The 21,300-nt window shown below is 38.9% G+C and overlaps 1 protein-coding gene across 1 annotated transcript in view; it reads left to right on the top strand.

Annotated features, from left to right (window-relative positions):
- The first annotated feature begins 2,063 nt into the window (after positions 1 to 2,063).
- LOC140138936 (probable lysosomal cobalamin transporter) overlaps positions 2,064 to 21,300 on the top strand; it is a 33,297-nt gene continuing 14,060 nt past the window's right edge. The window contains exons 1-8 of the mRNA XM_072160719.1: positions 2,064 to 2,161; positions 8,166 to 8,244; positions 8,924 to 9,021; positions 11,403 to 11,466; positions 16,430 to 16,524; positions 18,022 to 18,089; positions 19,902 to 19,993; positions 20,969 to 21,042. Of these exons, the coding sequence (XP_072016820.1) occupies positions 2,102 to 2,161; positions 8,166 to 8,244; positions 8,924 to 9,021; positions 11,403 to 11,466; positions 16,430 to 16,524; positions 18,022 to 18,089; positions 19,902 to 19,993; positions 20,969 to 21,042 (630 nt within the window). The 5' untranslated portion in view covers positions 2,064 to 2,101. The remainder of the gene's footprint in view (positions 2,162 to 8,165; positions 8,245 to 8,923; positions 9,022 to 11,402; positions 11,467 to 16,429; positions 16,525 to 18,021; positions 18,090 to 19,901; positions 19,994 to 20,968; positions 21,043 to 21,300) is intronic.

Here is a 21,300-nt window from a genome sequence, read left to right as displayed (position 1 = left end):
TCACACACAATGTAATATGAGCTTTTTTCAGTAGATAGCAGCATTCACACAATATTTAAACGGTCCCTTACTCCGGGCCTGTACTTTTTATTGAATTAAATTATTAAATTTTCAAGCCAGTCATGCCGCCTATTATTTAGAGGTTAATAACTGCGCATCGGTTATTTGGAGGGCATTGTGAAAAATCTAAACATTTTGCCTTTGGAACCGAGGAATATCCCGAGGGGCGTAGCCCCGCGGGATATTCCGAGGTCCAAAGCAAAATGTTTAGATTTTTCACAATGCCCGACATATTACCGATGCAAAGTTATTAACCTCATTCATAACTTTCGTCACTTTAATCTCTTCACCTTACAAAATAACACAAAATTTTGCTCAAAAGTTTATAAAAATAGATGATTTTTACATCTTCCCTTGCCAAAAATCGATCAGGCTAAAACAGAACGACCAATAACAAAAGTGCGTATCACAATCTGTGCAAATATGGTAGCGCGCAATCCAAATACGGCAGCCAGCGCGCGCGCAGTTTGTTGGACGCACAATACCGCGCACGCAGAAGTCAATTGTGTGCGACATTGGAACAATTACGCATTTTGCGGTCAATTGTGAGATATTAATGACCTCGATTTGCGTTCGCGTTTTCGCAAATAATAAAATATGATTGGATCGCACGCATCGCGTTTATTAATGAGGTTATGAATCTGGTTTCATACACTCTTATATCAAAGCAGCCAATCAGAAAAGTACGAAACATGCATTGATTGTGTATATTGTGCACTCCGCGTACTACGCGCAGTGTTTCGCGCGCGTTCGCGTCGCGTAGGATTGATTCATTTTTTGGGCGGGTTGATGCATTTAGATTTGGTTCTGTTTTCCAACATTTTTAGTGATAGGCCTAATTTGTTATATAAAAAAAAGTAAAAATCACGTGTTTTTTTCTTCTCGTGTATGAAATAGATTAATAAACTTGTAGGCCTATTACTTATTGCTCGAGAAATTAGACAAAATAATGCACTTGTGCTGATGTTGATGCGTCTAATGCACTCCCCCCTTCGGGGCTCGTGCATTAGGCCGTATAAAATTAATGTTTTGGTTCTCGTCCCTCCTCGTCAATTTCTGGGATTTGTCAGATTTTTTTTTTTTTTTTTTAGATTTTTCAATTATTTTAGACTTTGGAATGATTCATGAATTTTTCATACATATAAATAAGTTTATTAGAGAACAAGGATCACTTCCAAGTCTTTTTGTGGTACTCTAGGGGGTTTATCCCTCAGAATCTCACATTTAAATAAAAAAAAAGTGCCTCATCGTTTCCTCGAGCACTGTTTGAAAAGACCGAAAACTACTGACAATGCTGATTTTACATTGGAAAAAAAAAAAAAAAAAAAAAAAAACACCTCCCTCCCTCATCAATTCATGAAAATCCTCTGGACGAGAACCAAAATATTAATTTTATACGGCCTTAGACGCATCAACATCAGCACGCGTGCATTATTTTGTCTAATTTCTCTCCCAATAAGTAGGCCTAATACGCGTTCATTAACCTATAATTGTGTGTGTCTGTGTGTTTTGTTTGTCTTACTGTTCACTGCCTTGTGAGTTTGTTTCTTGAAATGTTTAAAAAAATCCCGGGGAAAAAAATTTAAAAAGACAAAAAAAAAAAACACAAAAAAATATTGCAGTGAATCAAATCACAATCACACATCACGAAATGCTGCCTTGTGTTAACCCTGCAGCTCATCAGGGCAGCTCATTATTTTAGTCAAACGCCCTCTGGAGAATACGTATAAATTACACTTTGACCTGTAAATGATAAGATCTTCCATATGAATTTTAGGGGTTACCGGCCCCATATAAACCACAAAACGCGACATCGGAAATTGTTCTGAATAATAATTTATCACATGCATGCAGTAGAAATTAAACTGAGTAATTGTGATTAAAGTATTTACATAAAAGTATTATTTCTTGTTATATTTGGAGTGTCAAAACTAATAATATTGAACAGAATCTCTGACATACACCCATATGAATTGAACGTTCTAAGGAAAGGTCATCGAACTTTAGACAGGAAAAAGAAAATAAACAGAGAAAATTGAAAATGGAGATTCCAGCAGTGGTACCGCTTGCGACATGGATATCATTTTGTGTCGTATTCGTGGTAAGCTTATGTATAAAATGACTATTAAGAAAGATTTATTGGGAAAAACTACGGGTCGGTGTATGTGTAGGCCGGGAATGAAGTCTTTATATAATGCAATTTGTGGCGCGGCATGCACTGCAACTTGTGCAAGTCTAGACTGCGGAACTATACCTGATCTCATGTACCAATACCTTGTGTACGTGTATTGGTACATGATTCGGCGAGTATACTTCAGCAATAGCGAATATGTGGTCGTTTTTTACTCTGTTCAAAACGTCACCTGTACACCAAATACAGCCCCCGAAATGGTCTACTTTTAGCGTGCCTTAACTCCGAAACAGTTTAGTCAAAGTTAAAAATGCGATCCCCAACCCTTTGCTTACCTTGAACGAATTTGCAGTAATTTCCGCTAGCTCCGTGTTGAAAAATGTCCGATACTTGCCGGTACAAACATAGAAATGGCCACATTTGCTTCAGTCCTGGTATGAATATTTCTTCCGTAATCCAATGGTTCCAACGTGGGCATCACGATGATAGTCTCCTACACAACCAGATTGTGTCGGCCTGACGCTCATTGATCCTATTATCGCTGAAGTGAGGACAGCGTGAGCTCTTACCTGCGTAAAAGTCTGTTCGACAAAGCGATTGTGAATAAGGATGATTGACAGCGCCGCGCCGTTCATTGGGCGGAGTCATTATATTATGACAGCAGCCAGGTTGCGCTGTCCTCTGACCTTGACTGTTAAATCACGTAGACATACCGTGACCTGGGTACCGCATACAAAGCTGGGGGATGCGACTGCGGCCGCCATTTTGACACGCGGTATCTACTCTTCAGAAAAATTACTTTTGTTGACGTTTTATATCAAACAATTTTCGATAACGGATTCCTACTAGGATTTCAATTTTTATTAATGAAGGTGCATGTAGCTTTGAGGAATAACACGGGATATTTCGAGTTTTATTTCAACTGGTGGTGTAGGAAGGTGAGTGAATTCGTGAATGAGGCCGGGGATTGAGGTATTGTTGTTTCAACGATCCGATAGTAGGATCTGAAACGTAGGCTAAAATGTCTAATGACGCCATGTTTACATGAAAACATTAGCTGCTGCGAGGTCAGTGTCGTTGAATTCGTTACCTAAATTCCTTTCAGGATATTCTGATTTCACTTATTTATGATGTGTACGAAAATTCACCATATAAACTCAAAGGTATGAATGCAAGCTGTTATTGCTGACAATAGAAACATTGTTGCAAAGTCATTAAAAACAGGTATGTATTACAGACGTTCTTTGGCCGAAACGAGATACAGGCTAGTTAGGTAGTCTACTGCGGAACTCAGTCCTCAATGATACTGATCATGCGGATAGTCAGTCATTTATCTTTTGGTCGTTATAAGACTATCATTTGAGCAAGTCAGCCATGTCATGAATCATGATCAGTCCCAATAATCAGACCCAGAACAGAATATTAATTTCTGTCAGAAATTAATATTTTGTTCTGGAACTGATTTATTCGAACTGATCATGATGATTATGATGATTGAATCATGACTGTACGTACCGTGTACGTGACATCATTCATGATTTATACTAGCGGGATACCCGCGCTTCGCGCGGGTCCCCGCTAGATGAGTAAATGTGAGCGTTCATTATAACAGGAAGAATTACTGAACAGGTAGAATCATTGAAAAGGTACATTTTTAATCTAAATCTGTCTCTTCTTGCATTTCCTTTTTTTCTATTTTCCGTTTCCATGTTATTTATTTATTTAACCCCTTTCCCATTATTTTCTCAATCTGTTCTTTCTTACATTTCCCTTTTAGCTTCTTTTTTATTTGCTGCTTGTGATTTCCCGTTTCCATGTTTTTTATTTCATTCTGTTCTCATTATTTGAGCTTTTTTTACATTCCCTGATTAGTTTCTTTCCTTCTTTGTTTCGTTGCCGTTTCATTTAGTTACTTTAACCCGTTGGCCTATTACTCGTGCTTTTTTGTCCTCATTTTAATCTCATTTATCTTTATAGTATCGCTTCATGTTGTTTATACAACACACATCTTTTTCCCGTATTTATTACGTCCTCTCATAACGTGTCTACGGACGTGTTCACCTGTTATCATAATCCCGTGACCCGTCCATGTACCTTTTTGTCCTTTATTTCTCCTTCCTTTCGTATTATCATGTCCACTGGTCCCTGGCTCGCAAGTCCCGTGGCTCTGCGACGTTTACTCGTGCATTGGCGTAGTGCGCATTACGCACGCTTCGTCGACGCGCTGCCTGCCAGCTACAGTGACGCGTAGGCTGGTAACTGATTTTCATTAACAAAAAACCCGTTTTTACCCATATTTTCACTGTTTTTGCAGCCAATTCTTGACCGATTTCAACCAAATAAAGTGCATTACCGTCTCGGTATATTTCTCGATCTCCGGTATGAATTTGGGGACATTTGGATCGAAACTGACGGAGCCTTTCTTTACATGCTCACATAGATACAAACAACATTCCCCTATTTATAGTAAGATGATGATTGCAAGCAATGCATTGGCATTTAAAACTAATTCATGTAGATTGCAGTGTACTGGTGGTTGGGGGTTTGTACCCCTTTCCCACCAGTACAAACCCCCACCGTCATGCACCAGTACACCCCAACTTCAAGCTACATCTACACACATGACACATAAATTATACAATGCATGCATGACAACTTAGTTTTAATAATGCCAATCAGAGACAAGTGCCCTGGGCCCGGGACAAGTGCCCAGCCCCCCCCCCAACTCAACACAAAAGTTGACAACCATGAGAGTTACCAATTTGCGCGGAAAATGGGTTATTTTTTTACCAGTACCAAGGACCGTGACACTGGCAACATAGGGGGTATTATTTTAATTTGCACTGTCCGTGAAATTTGACAGTGAAATCAGCAAAATTGGGGTATTTAATTTGCACTGTCCGCGAAATTTGGATAAAAGGGGTACCAGCGCCCTACCGGTATAAGTTTGAGAAAATCCAGAAATTTTATGTCAATATTTAGTGTAAGGGGTGTTTGAAATTCTAATCATTGAAAAGGGGTGTTTGAAATTCTGGTCATTGAAAACCACAAAAAGGTTGTTTTTGGCCTAATTTTGTCCTCGATTTTGCATGAAAAAGGGGGGTAAATATGATGAAAAATCATTCCAAAGGGGGCCTTTGAAAGATTTGGTACGGTAACTCTCATGGATGTCAACTTTTGTGTTGAGTTGGGGGGGGGGGGGGGCGGGGATAAGTGCGCTTCAATGCAGTAAATATGCGATTTACTCGAAAATACGCTCTTGATCATCCGGTTTACTGCAGATCTTTGATAAGTGCCTGTCATGCATTGCTTTTTGTCAATGCAAGGACATGAATTTTGTTTGGATATTATTGCATCACTTGCGCGCATCTGCGCACCACTGGCTTGGTCAATTTAACTACAGGTGAGGGCCACCAGTCAGGCTCTTTGCTAGCATTTGCTGTCATTTTGCACAAAAACTGCCTGTCCAAAATTTGACCCTGAGAACATAATCCAGACCTCAGCACCTTTTGAGGGTTCACTGAACTTCACTCAGTTCAAATACCTATTGTTATTTATTAGTCTGGTCTTGTTTTGATGAGTATTTGAGTACACATAAATATAAATTCAAGCAGAATTTTTAGAAGGTAACATAGATGTCACAGGCATTAATTTTACCTGTCCCAAGAGTAATTAAACTGTCCAAAATGACGGGTGTACAGTGGCTAGCTAACACTCTGTCTCTAGTAGGTCGTATGTCATGAACTGGGTACAAAAAATATTACACATTGAAAAATGACATAAACGTCACCAATATGTACTGAAGTAAGCATAACTTCTATTCCTTACATTTAAAGTGTATACAAATATACATTTTTGGAAAGCTTATACTACAAGGATGTTAGATATGGCAAAAAGAGATCCAATATTCAGGGTGGGTAAAATTCCTATAGGGTGTAACATTAAAAAAAATACATATTTTGTAATTTTGATAAACCTGGGTCATCTTTTTCTCCCAAAATGTGCAAGTCAAAACAGATGTGGATATTGAAAGATAGGACAATGGCCCACAAGAAAATAATAAAGTGGGCGACTGGTGGTGTTCTGTGTTGAACATACAGGGTGGTCAAATTCACCTATATTTTTTGAAAAAAAAAAAAATATTTTGAAGATTAACTTCTTTATTCAAGTAGCAGTCCTATATTTCATGACTGAAAATGTAAATTAGAAAGAGAAATACATAGGTCATGGGTTTCTGCCCACAGTTATACTCAAATATTAAGTATACAGGGTGATCAACATATTAATACAGGGTGATCTGTGTATGTTTGACTCATTAGTATGAAATTCATCAAAATCAAACAGGTTTCATGTAGTAAGTGTAGTTATGGAATATACAAACTTAATTTTCTTCTATGTAATTAAATTTTCCTTTGTACGCTGTTAAGTACATTATTTGTCATCTCTATGCAAAATAGTACTATACAGGGTGACTTTACATATTATTAGGCAGATATTGAGCACATAATGTCTTCATGGTCTTGAACCTGAAGTACAAATTTATCGTTTTCATGTATCATATATATCTATTTCAACATAAAGAACACAACCTGTTGGAATAACCACATTTGAATCATGCTTAGCTTGTTTGTATACACCCTTTCCTGTTTGATTTCACATACTGAATTCCCTACACTTGTCGCTCAAATGCAACAGATTTGATCTCAGGTGACCAACAACTTCTACTGGTCATTAAATTTGATAATAAATGCTTAATTCTTTATCTTAAATATTTGAAATACCAAACTGTATTAAAAGGAGATATTTATGAAATTCCTTTTAAATTAAAATCAAGTTAATCCAAGCTTCTACCTTGTTTTGTGGGATATGTGCGAGCGCAGAATGGTCGGACATTGCCAAAAAGTGATCAAAATTTGTATCTAATTAACATCCAATTAACTAATGAATTAATTGCATTAATGCACATTATGTTTGCATCATAAGTTAGATCTATCATTCAGTGAAGTGCATGTGAAATCAGAGTCCCACAGGTGTTTCACTTCTCTACTTATGTAAATTTATAGGCGACTCATTTTAGCCCTGTTTGTGTGTAATGTCTATGGAATCCCCCACCGCCGAATCCCCCACCGCCGAATCCCCCGTTACCTAATTGAAGACTTTTTACTATAACTCTCACAATACTTGTCCAAATGGGCTGCAAATGGTTTTATTTTGTAGAGCAGACTTCTAGGAAAAAATTGATACCAAATACTTTGAACATAGTCAAGTACTTTAAGAATAAACTAGAATGAAACTTGAAAAAAAAGTTGAATTGTAATGAATCCCCCATTTTAGCGTACCAAGTTCATGACATACGACCAGTAAGAGATTTTTATTTTACTTTTTCTTTACCAAAATACCTTTATAACAATGTTTTTATGATTGTTAACATAATTCTTTTTATACAAATCAAATAAAAATGAAGATGTTAAACTCACATTTTTGTGACGTTTCACCACTACACTAGTGGTTTCTTCAGACTGGAAAAATGAAGATGTTAAACTCACATTTTAGTGACATTTCACCACTACACTAGTGGTTTCTTCAGACTGGAAAAATGAAGAAACCACTAGTGTAGTGGTGAAACATCACTAAATTGTGAGTTTAACATCTGCATTTTTATTGGATTTGTATAAAAAGAATTATGTCAACAGTGAAATCTAACAATCCAAATGAACTTGTTCAAGATGTTTTTATGATGTTTATGAAGTAATAACTGATAAGATTTTTGTGCAAACTATGACAAATATCAATGTACATGCCCTTTATGGCTCAGGCCAGGGTTAACATGGCTCAAACCAGGGTTAACATGGCTCAAACCAGGGTTAACATGGCTCAAACCAGGGCTAACATGGCTCAAACCAGGGCTAACATGGCTCAAACCAGAGTTAACATGACTGATAATCATCTTGTTGATTTTCTGTTGCATTTTCAGCTGGCACTGGTGTATTCATTTTTTTACATTCGGCATTATCAGAGCAAATACCACAGTGAGTGCAGCTCATCGCTAGCAGGTGAGTCAATGGTTCAGGGTTAGGGTCAAAGGTCAGACTTGGGGTTAGTCTTATGCTGGTTTCATACTTTCTGCCGCTTGCCGCTGAGCAGCATGACGCTTCATCATGCTGCTTGACTTTTCTGCAAGCGGAGCGGCACATCGCTGAGCAGCAGCGGCATGACTCTGAAAGCCACTCTTGCCGCTCAGCACCCTCCAAAATCGTATTTTGTTCTCATACGTCAGAGCAGCACCGCTCTGAGTTGACTTGAATTCAACTCCCAGCGGTGCTGCCACGGGGGCAAAGCGGCGGAGTGATCGATATATCGGCTTGCCGCTGGTCACCGCTAGCGTTTTTGGTGCGACTGCGCAGTGAAACAAAATCTTCTTCAAAGCGGCAAGCGGCAGGAAAGTATGAAACCAGCATTAAAGGTAGACGACGTATTGTTGGTCGAAGCAGCCAAAAAACATTGATTTTCATTATTTAAATCAATATATTATTGAAAAATAACACTTTGATGTTCACTTGAAATTCATTCTACAAATCATATACTTTGGAAACGTGCTTGATTTATTGTTGTTAATGAGTTATGTACGTTTTACAAACGTGTTGCTGTGCCAGCCCTCTTTACAACATAACACAAGAACCACAAGACCTACAAAAGTTTAATACGATATTTGCATTCTTCTTCTTTTTGCAGCCATCTTCTCCCTTACTGTGACATTGATGAGTATTGCATTGGTGCCTATTGACGTGTTTGTTGTGTCGTTTATGAAGGATGAAAATGGCAATTATACGGTATGTAAAACATGGCATAACATGACATGACATTGCATGATATGACATGACATTGCATGATATGATATGACATGATAGGACGTCACATGACATGATATGACATTGATGAGTATTGCATTGGTGCCTATTAGAATTGACGTGTTTGTTGTGTCATTTATGAAGGATGAAAATGGCAATTATATGGTATGTAAAACATGACATAACATGACATGACATATTGCATGATATGACATGACATTGCATGATATGACATGACATTGCATGATATGATATGACATGATAGGACATCACATGACATGATATGACATTGATGAGTATTGCATTGGTGCCTATTCAATTCAATTCAATTCAAGTTTATTTGGTTTCTTCTCACATATATACAAATTATTATTAAATACAGATAATCAAATACATTATAAATTATATGAGATGTGGATGCCATCAAGAACGCTGAGCGTGTGGCTGATGGCACCCAAGGTTACATGAAAATATTACAATGAAAGACATAGAATTTAATAATTTATCTTGATACTAATAATAGCGTGTCCGTCCGTCCGTCCATGCAGCGCTATGGCGTTCAAGCGTCCAGCAAGTTTTCGCGTTCACGCGCGTGCACTATCGCATGCTTTCGTGATGCGCTTATCGCGGAGTATCAGCGGGAGTGTCGCGGAGTACAGTGCGCGCATCGGAAAAGCATTACAGTGTGACAAAAAGAAGACAGGTGCATCTCATCGGACCAATAATTAAGGCCTTATTTCAACACATATTTCAATACCGAACATGTGCACACACCAAACACGTGCATATAGGCCTAAAAAAAAATTCAGCAGAACATGACTATTTCCGGAATCCTCCAGAATGGTTAACATAAAAATTATCCGTTGTGGTAAGGCCTATAACCGTTTTTGCGTTCACGTTTCTCGCGATTGATTTCATTACTTTAGTAACGGCCTATATACACGTCCAGATACTAATTTCGGTTTCTCTAAATGTGATAACAGGGCAGGGCTTGGAAGAGGCGAATGATGGGTTTCCAGATTATGGGTAGGCCTACCGAACTACCGAAGTAAGCATCACACCTATAAAACAAACAGAGTTGATTAAGCTGTGACAAGTTGGGTCTTGATCATTGAGCGACGCATTTCATAGTAGTTTAAAAAGTCAGGGCAGGTATATGGGTAACGGGTTTGGATAATAATTAGAAATAGGCCTATCACGAGAAGCGCCCGACCCGAGAACCGCGAAATCTAGTTAAATATAAAAATAAAATTTTTGCAAAGAAAAGAAAAACAGTAAATGGATGTCATATTAGGTACATGCATATACCACATGAATATATTTGACAAGAATTCTTTTGATATGAACTAGAACATCCATGAAAATGAGGGTGCAGAAAAAAAAACATCAAGGGGGGGGGGGGAAGGAAATTTACATGATTGATGCGTACTCATTATTGACGGTTTCAGAGTGGTATTGATCCAGGATATAATTTTTCATTCGTTTTTTAAAGGAGGATAGGGAGCAAGAGTTTTTAATGTCGTCATTCAGTGAATTCCAAGTGGTAGGTCCCTGGGTTTTAATTGTGTTCTTGGCTAGCAGTGTGTTTGTCGTCGCGATGTTAAGGTCAAGGGCCTGTCTGGTCTCATAATTATGAATTTCAGAATTAGTCATGAAATGATTATTTGGTAAGTCCTGTGGGAGGAGGTCATGGTGGTAACGATACATATGAGTTGCTAGTTGAAACGTGTAAATATCACGAATTTTTAGTTTTTTTAAGGAAATGAAAAGAGGGGTTGAATGATCCAGCCAGAGTGAATAAGTGCATGTTCTGATGATTTTCTTTTGCATAATTGATGTGTTTGTTGTGTCATTTATGAAGGATGAAAATGGCAATTATACGGTATGTAAAACATGACATAACATGACATGACATTGCATGATATGACATGACATTGCATGATATGATATGACATGATAGGACGTCACATGACATGATATGACATTGATGAGTATTGCATTGTTGTGTCGTTTATGAAGGATGAGAATGGCAGTTATACGGTATGTAAAACATGACATTGCATGACATGACATGATATGAGGATATCACATGATATGACATTGCATGACATGACATTAAACGACATGACATTGCATGATATGACATTACATGACATGACATTGCATGATATTATACGGTATCTATAAAATGATATTGCATGACATTTCAACACGCGACATCATTATTTTTTAATTTAAACAACTCGGCTTTTGTCTTGTTGTTTTACTTAAAAAATGATGTCGCCTGTATTATATGAGATGATAAATGCTTTCTAAATATAATAAGCTAATATAAATTAGATATGTCTTATTGTTATTTATAGCAATGGGCCGAGTCCAACTCAACAAGACAACATCTTGAAGATACGTTACTGTATAGCTATTATGGTGAGTAGGGACATGCACCTGATACATATGTAAACATCTCAAAAAAAGTAACTATCCCCCCTTAAATAATGGCCATTATTCAAAAAGGTGATATTGTGTTACAAATCTGTAAAATGCGTTGGAAACAGAATTTATTTCTGCGCATTTTGACACCTCATTTGATACGATAGTCCAGAAAACAATAAAACAGCAGTCAATTTAATGAAGTGATGTCCAGATTTGAAAGTTGCACTTACATACAAATTTTTACAATACAAAAACACTCAGATATCATTACACAGATTTCCTTCCATTATACTGAATACAAAATCAATACAATTTACTGCAACTTTCAAATCTTGGGTTACATTGATTTAAATGTAAGCTGTGACGTCAATATTTAGTCAATTGTTGCAAATGAAGTGTCAAAATGTGCAGAAATAAATTCTGCTTCCAAAGCATTTTACAGATTTGTAATACAATCACCCGTTTTTTAATAATAATGGTCATTATTTAAAGGGGTTTAGTTACTTTTTTTGAAATGTTTACTTGATTTTATAAGCCGCCATTGTCCATAAGTTGTTGAATAAAAATAAGGAATAATTCTGGTATACCCTGCGCACAAGTATAACCCTACCTTAAACCTAACCCTAAAACAGGGTAAACCAGAAAATGTTGTACAGGAATACAGTGTTTGCAGGGTAAACCAGAATTGTACCAAAACTAAATCTCAAAATATACATTTTGGTGTATACGTAATACATTTGGGTATAATCTGTGAAACCCTTCACATGGTAACTTTTTAAATTTTTAAATTTTGTAGATAAGAAACATGGAAATTTACAACTCTTTTTAGAACTGTTTTCATTTTATACCCGTGGCTTCACCATCGAAAGATATGAGCAAAGAAGGATTAAAAAAAGATAAAAGGAATAGTTACGAGTTTAAACTTTTATTATCTTTATAAAACAAAATAGGATAATGCGACATGTGAAGGAGTTTAACAGATCACATCACATATGTGATAATTTTTGGCTCTTAGCGGAGCTAATGGGCCTAAGGACTCCAGCTCGATGGTAGCCATATTTTACCTCATTTTTCGGCAACTTCCGGCACTGCTTGTTTATACTAAGGCTTTTTTTGTGTGTGATATTTAGATATCAAATTGGGTTCTAAGCTTTGCTCAGTTATTTTTCAATCGATTGCACTCCTTTAGAGGTGAATTTGGGGTGGGGAAAGTACTTATTTTGAAGTGAGAAAAGTCAAAAGTCCACGAGAAACAAGTCATTTCTATCTTTTGCTTGGTTCCCTGTATGCGCTAGAGATTATTTTGGTCTGAGTAATTTAAGTTAAGTGAGATCATGGCGGGAATTGACGGATTGCACTATTTTTCTTTGGGAAAGTGACCTTTTATCATGAATTTTTGCGGTGATCTCACATGGCTAGAAACGTGATTGGATGATTCCTTTGTCCAGATTGTTTATTGAGTTCTCGGGAGTTTCGTCACCATGGGACAACACTTCAAAATATTTAGAGACCAGTGGCGTAGTAATTTAGTTAAATTAACGCTAAATAACCAGGGTTGCCAAACAAAATTCAGCCCGAATCAAATAATCGAAAAAAGTCGCCCAATTTTTTTTCTTTACCCTTTGTATTCTATGAGGCAGGAAATTGTCCCGGTTAAAATCTTCAAAAAGTCGCCCAATTGGGTTACCAAATCGCGGGTTTGACAACCCTGAAAACAACGTCTCGCCAGTGAAGGTCACAGCTGGCATTGTTTGTGCGGCACGCTTTCTACCAGCGTGGGGTTGGGAATTCTGAAAATCTGTAAAAGGGTGGGGGTTAAAATTTTGTGGAATAAATGGTGGGTTTCTAAAAAGCGTGGGAGCAATATATATAAAGCGTGTGGGTAACGCTACCAATTGAAAAAAATATATATAATAAAGTAATTTGATGATCTGTTGAAAAACATTCATATTTTCTTCATAAATCTCGAAAGAAAATGTCGGAAATTAATTTGCTGCTGTTTTCAATTCGCATGCGACGTCACCCATGTAGTAGAATCGACGCTGCAGTGAATTTTATGAATGAATCAGGAATGAATATAATTTTCAGTCTCTACACCAGCCGCTTTGGTCCGCTTCGCTCCACACTAGAAGTGAAGGGACCGGAACCACAGCGGCTGTGTAGAGAGTGATGAGCATGACGTAATGCAATTAATTCAGGATGTCAGCCCTCTACCATTCGCACATGTGTTCACAATAAACAATTCTAATGGCGAAAGTCGTAGTTTTGGAAAGATTATTATTGCAGTGATTCAGTTGTGCAAATAATGTCGCAAATGTTTTAGATGAAGAAGAAAATCATGAGTATTTGTTAGATGAGGATAAATTCTGGATTAAGTCGGAGTCTGAAATGGATCAATGGTGCAGATGTAGATAAATGGACCCGGAAGTGACTGTTCAGTCTTCCGAATTTGATTAAAGTAATGTTGTAAATGTAAGCATAAGCTTTGGATACAAACACTGCAAAAGAGTGAGGGTTTGATTTTTGTCTCGTCTGATCTATGTTTATATCTGGTCTCATGTACCGATACCTCGTTCAGGATGGGCCTTAGTAATCACTATTTCTGTCTGTCCGTGTGTGTGGGGGAGGGGGCGTGTGTCCGTCCGGAGCTGTATCTGGGGAACCGTAAGACCTGCGGGGACATTACTTGGTGGGAGGAAGCATATACAAGTTTGCTCCGTAACCGTATGTTTTCGGTGAATGCAAAAATCAGCATAAATTGATGGCAAGATCTGAAGATCCATTGGGCGCATGGTAACGAAACCTGGTGGCAGGAACGATTAGGGGTATAGCGCTAGGTTGCTTTTTGGGGTCCCGGACCCACCAAAATAGAGTTCGGACCACATGCTGGCTCTGAGCAACGCAAACATTTAGAATAGAATCTACTCAAATGTCTCCAAATGAGGGACACGGTTGAGTGACTCCAACGCAAGTAATTGCTATACTTGGTACTTCAGTCAAGTATCTGAAGTGGATGATGACATTGGACAACAGTTTATGAGTGGATTGAAGGAGATGAGTATACAAAGAGTGCTGGGTGTGCAGTCACCTATGAAAATAAAATCAATAAACCCTAGTCTAAAAGTTTGCGTTGAGGAAAGCCAACATGACCTATTTTTAAATTTTCTGCAAGTTCAGGGGTCCCTGCAGATCCCCAGTTTTTTCAATCTAGCGCTATTGCAGGCATATTTATGCTGCATTTGTGCAAATCGGACTCGCCAAACTCTACTCCGGACCCCCTAATTTAATTTTCTGCAAGTTGGGGGTCCCTGCGTACACTGGAGTGTTTAGTTCTAGCGCTACCCCTGGGAACGATACACACCTGCTGATCACCTGGTTAGTTTTTTGGCAAAGATTATGCGCATTTAGTTGTTTATAATTTGCATAATTTATGCGGAACACTTCTACAAATATGGTTGGAAATCTGAAGAAATAGTTTGTGGAGCTGTATATGGGGATCCATAAGAACCCTTAGCGCTATGATGATGTAACTTGATAGGGGGTAGCATGACTAGAGGGTCTCGACCTGATTCGATTTTGAGCACAAAGTATGGTTATGAAATACTTAATTTGCATAATTTGTGCATAACAGGCAAAAACCTATTTTCTCAGAGACTGGGGGTCACACATTCTTCAAACTTGGTGGGTGGGTGCATCTTGACCCCAGACAAAACAAGTGTGTATTGTTTCGTGGGTCAAGGTCACCCGAGGTCATCCAGGGGTCATCTGAGGTCAAATTACTAAAAACTGTCGTATGGGCATGAAACTTGGTGGGTACAGTCAACATTTAGAGTCAAATTTTTGGAAAGTCATTTCGGGGTCAACCAAGGTCATCCAGGGGTCATCTGAGGTCAAATTACTAAAAACTGTCGTATGGGCATGAAACTTGGTGGGTACAGTCAACATTAAGAGGCAAATTTTTGGAAGGTCATTTCAGGGTCATCCGAGGTCACCAAAGGGTCATGTGAGGTCAAATCACTAAAAACTTGTATATGGGCATGAAACTTGGTGGGTACAGTCAACATTTAGAGTCAAATTTTCAGAAGGACATTTCAGGGTCATTCAAGGTCACCCATGGGTCATCTGAAGTCAAATTGCTAAAAACTGTCGTATTGCCATGAAACTTGTTGGGTACAGTCAACATTTAGAGTCAAATTTATGGAAGGTCATCCAAGGTCACCCAGGGGTTATCTGAGGTCAAATTACTAAAAACTGTCATATGGGCATGAAACTTGGTAGGTACAGTCAACATTTAGAGTTAAATTTTCGGATGCTCATTTCGGGGTCATTCAAGGTCACCCAGGGGTCATCTGAGGTCAAATTACTCAAAACTGTCGTATGGGCATGAAACTTGGTGGGTACAGTCAACATTTGGAGTCAAATTTTTTTTGGAAGGTCATTTCAGGTTATTCGGGGGTCAACCAGGGGTTATCTGAGGTCAAATTACTAAAAACTGTCGTATGGACATGAAACTGGGTACAGTCAACATTTGGAGCCAAATTTTGTGGGGTAGCATGTTCCTCAAACTTGGTGGGTGCATCTTGACCCCAGGCATAACAATTAAGTTTGTATTGGTTAGTGGGTCAAGGTCAACTGAGGTCATCCAGGGGTCATCTGAGGTCAAATGAGCAAAAACTGTCGTATGGGCATGAAACTTGGTGGGTACAGTCAACATTTGGGGTCAAATTTTTGGAAGGTCATTTCGGGGTCATCTGGTGTCACCTAGGGGTCAGCTACCAACCTGTTGCGCATTCGACTTCAAGAACAATCGCTTTCCCACCAAAGAAGCATAGAGCCACAGTACCATTGGTGCTCTTGTTTTTATGGTGGTGATACATTTTACGTCAGTTTTAAACTACTTGTTTTCCAGTAGTCCGGTGGCTTTAAACATTCTTGTTTGATTTTCTATTCATTACAGCCCTATATGCCTGCATTACTGTGTGTTTCTTTATGATCATACCATTCACACTGTTCTACTATGAAGAAGGCGATGAAGACACTACTACCAAACAGGTATTCTTGTTTGTTTGTTTGTATGTCTGCATTACTGTGTGTTTCTTTATGATCATACCATTCACACTAGTCTACTATGAAGAAGGCGTGTAAAAGTATGTACACGCACCAAGTAACGCTAAGCCAACATATGGCCAATGCATTGCTTGCAATCATCATTTATATAAATCATGATGTCACGTACACGGTACAGTCATGATTCAATCATCATACTGAACTTCAAAGCTATTGCCGGTGACTGGAGGTAGATATATAGACTATAAACAAGTATTCTTGTTTCTGTATTTATAGCCATTTGACAATTTTTGCATTCTGTACTATATACATCTCATAATGTGTCACCTGGCAGCTATTACTGAAAGGGCATTCTTGCACTTATCCCTCTTTCTGTGCTGCCCTATAGACATTCGCCAATTTCTGCATTCTATATTTTATATACATCTCATAATGTGTCACCTGGCAGCTGTTGTACATCCGACCACCCGTTATTTTGGATGAGTATTTTGCTCCATGGACAAGCAAATTAATCCCTGTGATGCACACTAAATTATAACATTAATACTTAAATAAGTTCTGTGAACTCAAAAGAAGACAAGACTAATAAACCCAAGTCTATAGCTATTGCTATTTGAACTGACTGAACCACCAGAAGGGGCTAAGGTCTGGTTTATGTTTTCAGGGTCAAATTTTGGACAGATATGTAGAGTTTTGGTGAAAATCACAGGGATTTGTCAATTCCTAGCTAAGACCCTGGTTGCAGATAGGGCCTTCTTGTGACACTAATCATGTGAAACCCTCTGTGTGTTTATTAGCTAAGACCCTGGTTGCAGATAGGGCTTTCTTGTGACACTAATCATGTGAAACCCTCTGTGTGTTTATTAGCTAAGACCCTTGTTGCAGATAGGGCCTTCTTGTGACACTAATCATGTGAAACCCTCTGTGTGTTTATTAGCTAAGACCCTGGTTGCAGATAGGGCCTTCTTGTGACACTAATCATGTGAAACCCTCTGTGTGTTTATTAGCTAAGACCCTGGTTGCAGATAGGGCCTTCTTGTGACACTAATCATGTGAAACCCTCTGTGTGTTTATTAGCTAAGACCCTGGTTGCAGATAGGACCTTTTTGTGACACTAATCATGTGAAACCCTCTGTGTGTTAGCTAAGACCCTGGTTGCAGATAGGGCCTTCTTGTGACACTAATCATGTGAAACCCTCTGTGTGTTTATTAGCTAAGACCCTGGTTGCAGATAGGACCTTTTGTGACACTAATCATGTGAAACCCTCTGTGTGTTAGCTAAGACCCTGGTTGCAGATAGGGCCTTCTTGTGACACTAATCATGTGAAACCCTCTGTGTGTTAGCTAAGACCCTGGTTGCAGATAGGGCCTTCTTGTGACACTAATCATGTGAAACCCTCTGTGTGTTAGCTAAGACCCTGGTTGCAGATAGGGCCTTCTTGTGACACTAATCATGTGAAACCCTCTGTGTGTTTATTACAGAGAATCTGCACAGCGTTGAAATATACATCCTGCTTCCTGTTTGCTGCTGGTGTGCTATTGGTCATTGGGTGAGTATAGCATTGTCATTAATGCATACCTTCTGAACCTTCTGCGTTTTTAGTCAGCAGGGCGGAATACCGCAAGTCGCTTACGTAACTCTGGAACCTAGAGTGGATGAGTGCAGATATCAGAACCGGGGATGGTCCCCCTTCTCTTTTCGAATAGCTCTGACACTTTAACGTGCACAGGGATGAATCCTCCTGAACACAGGACCAACTGCTTTATGTGACTTCCGAATCACGGACGTCACACATACACTACCTATATCTGCACGTGCTAAGCAGTGTATGGGGGCGAGAAGAAATTCTACAATTAAATTCAATTCTGTGATGTAACTGGACTTAATTGAAGGATTCCTGACCATATAGGAACTTTTTGGGAGGGAAGACCATATAGGAACTTTTTGGGAGGGAAGAGAATTTTCACCTAAGGCAAGCCCAAGGCTCGAACCCGCACTGATCGTATCTCCCGGGCGACAGCGCAACGCCTTAACCGCTCGGCCATCTCGCCAAATAAGCTGACCATATCGTCAGTATGGGTGTGTTGAACGGCCTGATGAGTTGTTTTGCTCACTTGACCCCCCAAAAGAAAATTTCAACCCCCTTAAAACCAACTCCAACCACCTTAACCTCCCACATAGTGTAGAATTGAGTGGTACACACATAAGTTCATCTTAATTTTAGTGTAAAATTGAAAAATGACCTTGCAAATCAAAATTTCACTTTAATTTTGGGCTAAAATATAGTGTACAATTGTGACATGATCAAGGGGAATGAGTCGGATGTCGCTAATATTGCTTCTGAGATATTGGCAAAACAGTGCTCAAATTCTTTTGTTTTATATTGTTTTCAGCCATTGATAATTTGCTCATAACTCGGTAACCAGAAGTCCGATTTTGATGGGGTTTGCATCAAAATGAAGCATTTGTAAACTGCCAGAAAATGATGTAAACAAATTCAAATTGAAATGTGACTCATTCCACAATTCCTTGATCATGTCACAATTGATTTTTTTGCTCTTTGCGTGCAGTTGTAACAGTAACACACAGCCAAAATGATGCCCACCACCATTATTTACTGTCGTTGTCCCGTCAAACAACAGACTCCAAAAATGATTTTTACAAAAACCACACTGGTCTACGTGAAGTATAGACCACTTGACATGTGACGTCATTGCCCGGCAGTATGCGCATGAATTATGGCAATATTCATTGTTCTTTGTCCTGCAGTGTGCGTACGCATCGTAGCTTGCTCAGGGCACATGCATTTTAAATCGCCCACCACATTTCATATAGTACAACAGTCAGTCTACTCTGAAGTACAAAGTACTGACGCGGATGCACACATTGTGCCGACTTTGAAGGCACGCATACCTGCAGCAGAAATGCAGCAATACGCACTGTTAACGCACGGTACAGGCGTGCATTGTCACTTTGTACTTCAGAGTGGACAAACTGAAGAAAGCCATTGAACAGTGTAGCGGTTCTTTCAGGACCAGTCCCTTGCTTTGTTGATAAATAATGATGTCACATGGTCTATACACACACACACCCACACCCCACACGTCTCTATATGGCAGTTGGGGTTGGATTTTAAAGAATTTTCTCTCTCTTTATCCAAAGGCTGACAGTGACATTGTTCACTTGGTTTGTTGGGAGTGACCTTCTTTCCCTTGATCTTTGTCTTCCATAATTCTGTTTCTTTCTTTAATGTCCACATAAATAGCAAACTTATGCTGTTAGCCTGTATAGTAGTAAATAAGACAAATATTTATAATAACTCTTACTATGGCAACCTTGTGTCTTTTTTCCCATCATGCAGTGCGTTTGTACCACTTCAATCGATTCCAGAAGACAAAAATATTTCCAACTGGCAGGAATTCCAGTTTCTAGTCAATGAGTTAGGAGACAGTAGTAAGTTAAACCTCCTATGTGCTTATGGCCCCTGAACATGTTTAAAATAAAACTGTCACCAGGTTACATGGGAGGTTTTTCTTTAAACATGTTCAGGGGCCAATGACACACAGGAGGTTTTTCCCGTCCAACAACGTATAAGACATTGGGCTATTCCTGTTGAAATCCATACACCCCTATGGAAGACATGAAATCTCCCACACATGGGGTGTAGATTTCAAATTGAGTCACCCATTCAGGTAACCCCATTTGAAATTCACACTCCCTGTGGGGAAGATTAAGGACTTATCTTCCATAGGGGGTGTATGGATGTCAACTGGAATAGTTCAGTATACATGTTTTGTACAGAAGGAAGCAAATTTTGATCATCATGAGTAATCCACATTTTAGTTGGTTTGATAGGTCTAGGTTGTCTGATATTAATTGGGGATCATGCACTAGCATGATATTCTGTGTGTGTCAGTCATTTGTGGTGTATCTGTGAAACACCTCATACAGGCAAGTTGCTGAGGCAGCTGTTCCACGCGGTCATCTATGCAGCATCTTTGAACGTGTGTGTGTATATATATGAGCCCTTAGGGCGAATGCTTGCAAATGGGGAGCTGGGCTCAATGAAAAGTGTCGTCATCTCTGACTTGCCAAGGTAAAAAATAGTATAGAGCTAGAGAAGAATAAAAAACCGCAGTGATTTATAGTGCGCTACGAACAGGCACAACAAAACTCAGCACACGTCGCTGACCACTACGGTCCTACATCATTCCATAAACCAATAAATGATATTCCACAATAGACCTTCGCAGCTAGGATCAGCTTTCCAAGTTTTGTACAGGTTAAAACAAAACAAGTAGCAGTAAGTTCCTTGTCAGAGTGTACTAACCACCACCGGGGTTCGAACCCGCAACCTCTCGCACCATATTCGAACGCCTTAACGACTGAGCTTACTTGACTGCTTACAAATTCTTGCTTATTTTTCAGAGGGTGAGACCGCATTATATTTCCTGGTAGGAGCCATTACATTGTTAGGAACTCTTGGCATCATAGTGTATACAGTGAGTATATTATATACAGTGTGTGTGGGGTAAATTTCAACAGAGGGTAAGACAGCATTATGAATGATTGGGTTTTTTTCTGCGGCCATAGGCGTAGATCCTGGGGGGGATGGGGGATAAACCCCCAATATTTTGCTAGGGGGGAATCCCCCCAATGTTGTTGCCTGTGTTTCAGTTTCTGACCAAGTTAACCTCATATTTAAGAAATAAAGGGTAATAATGCATTATCCTTTTACACCCAAATAATGTGTCCGAGGC

The sequence above is a fragment of the Amphiura filiformis genome, chromosome 18 (genome assembly GCF_039555335.1).
Source record: "Amphiura filiformis chromosome 18, Afil_fr2py, whole genome shotgun sequence".
Classification (NCBI taxonomy): Eukaryota; Metazoa; Echinodermata; class Ophiuroidea; order Amphilepidida; family Amphiuridae; genus Amphiura; species Amphiura filiformis.
This window is presented reverse-complemented; position numbering and strand designations above follow the sequence as displayed.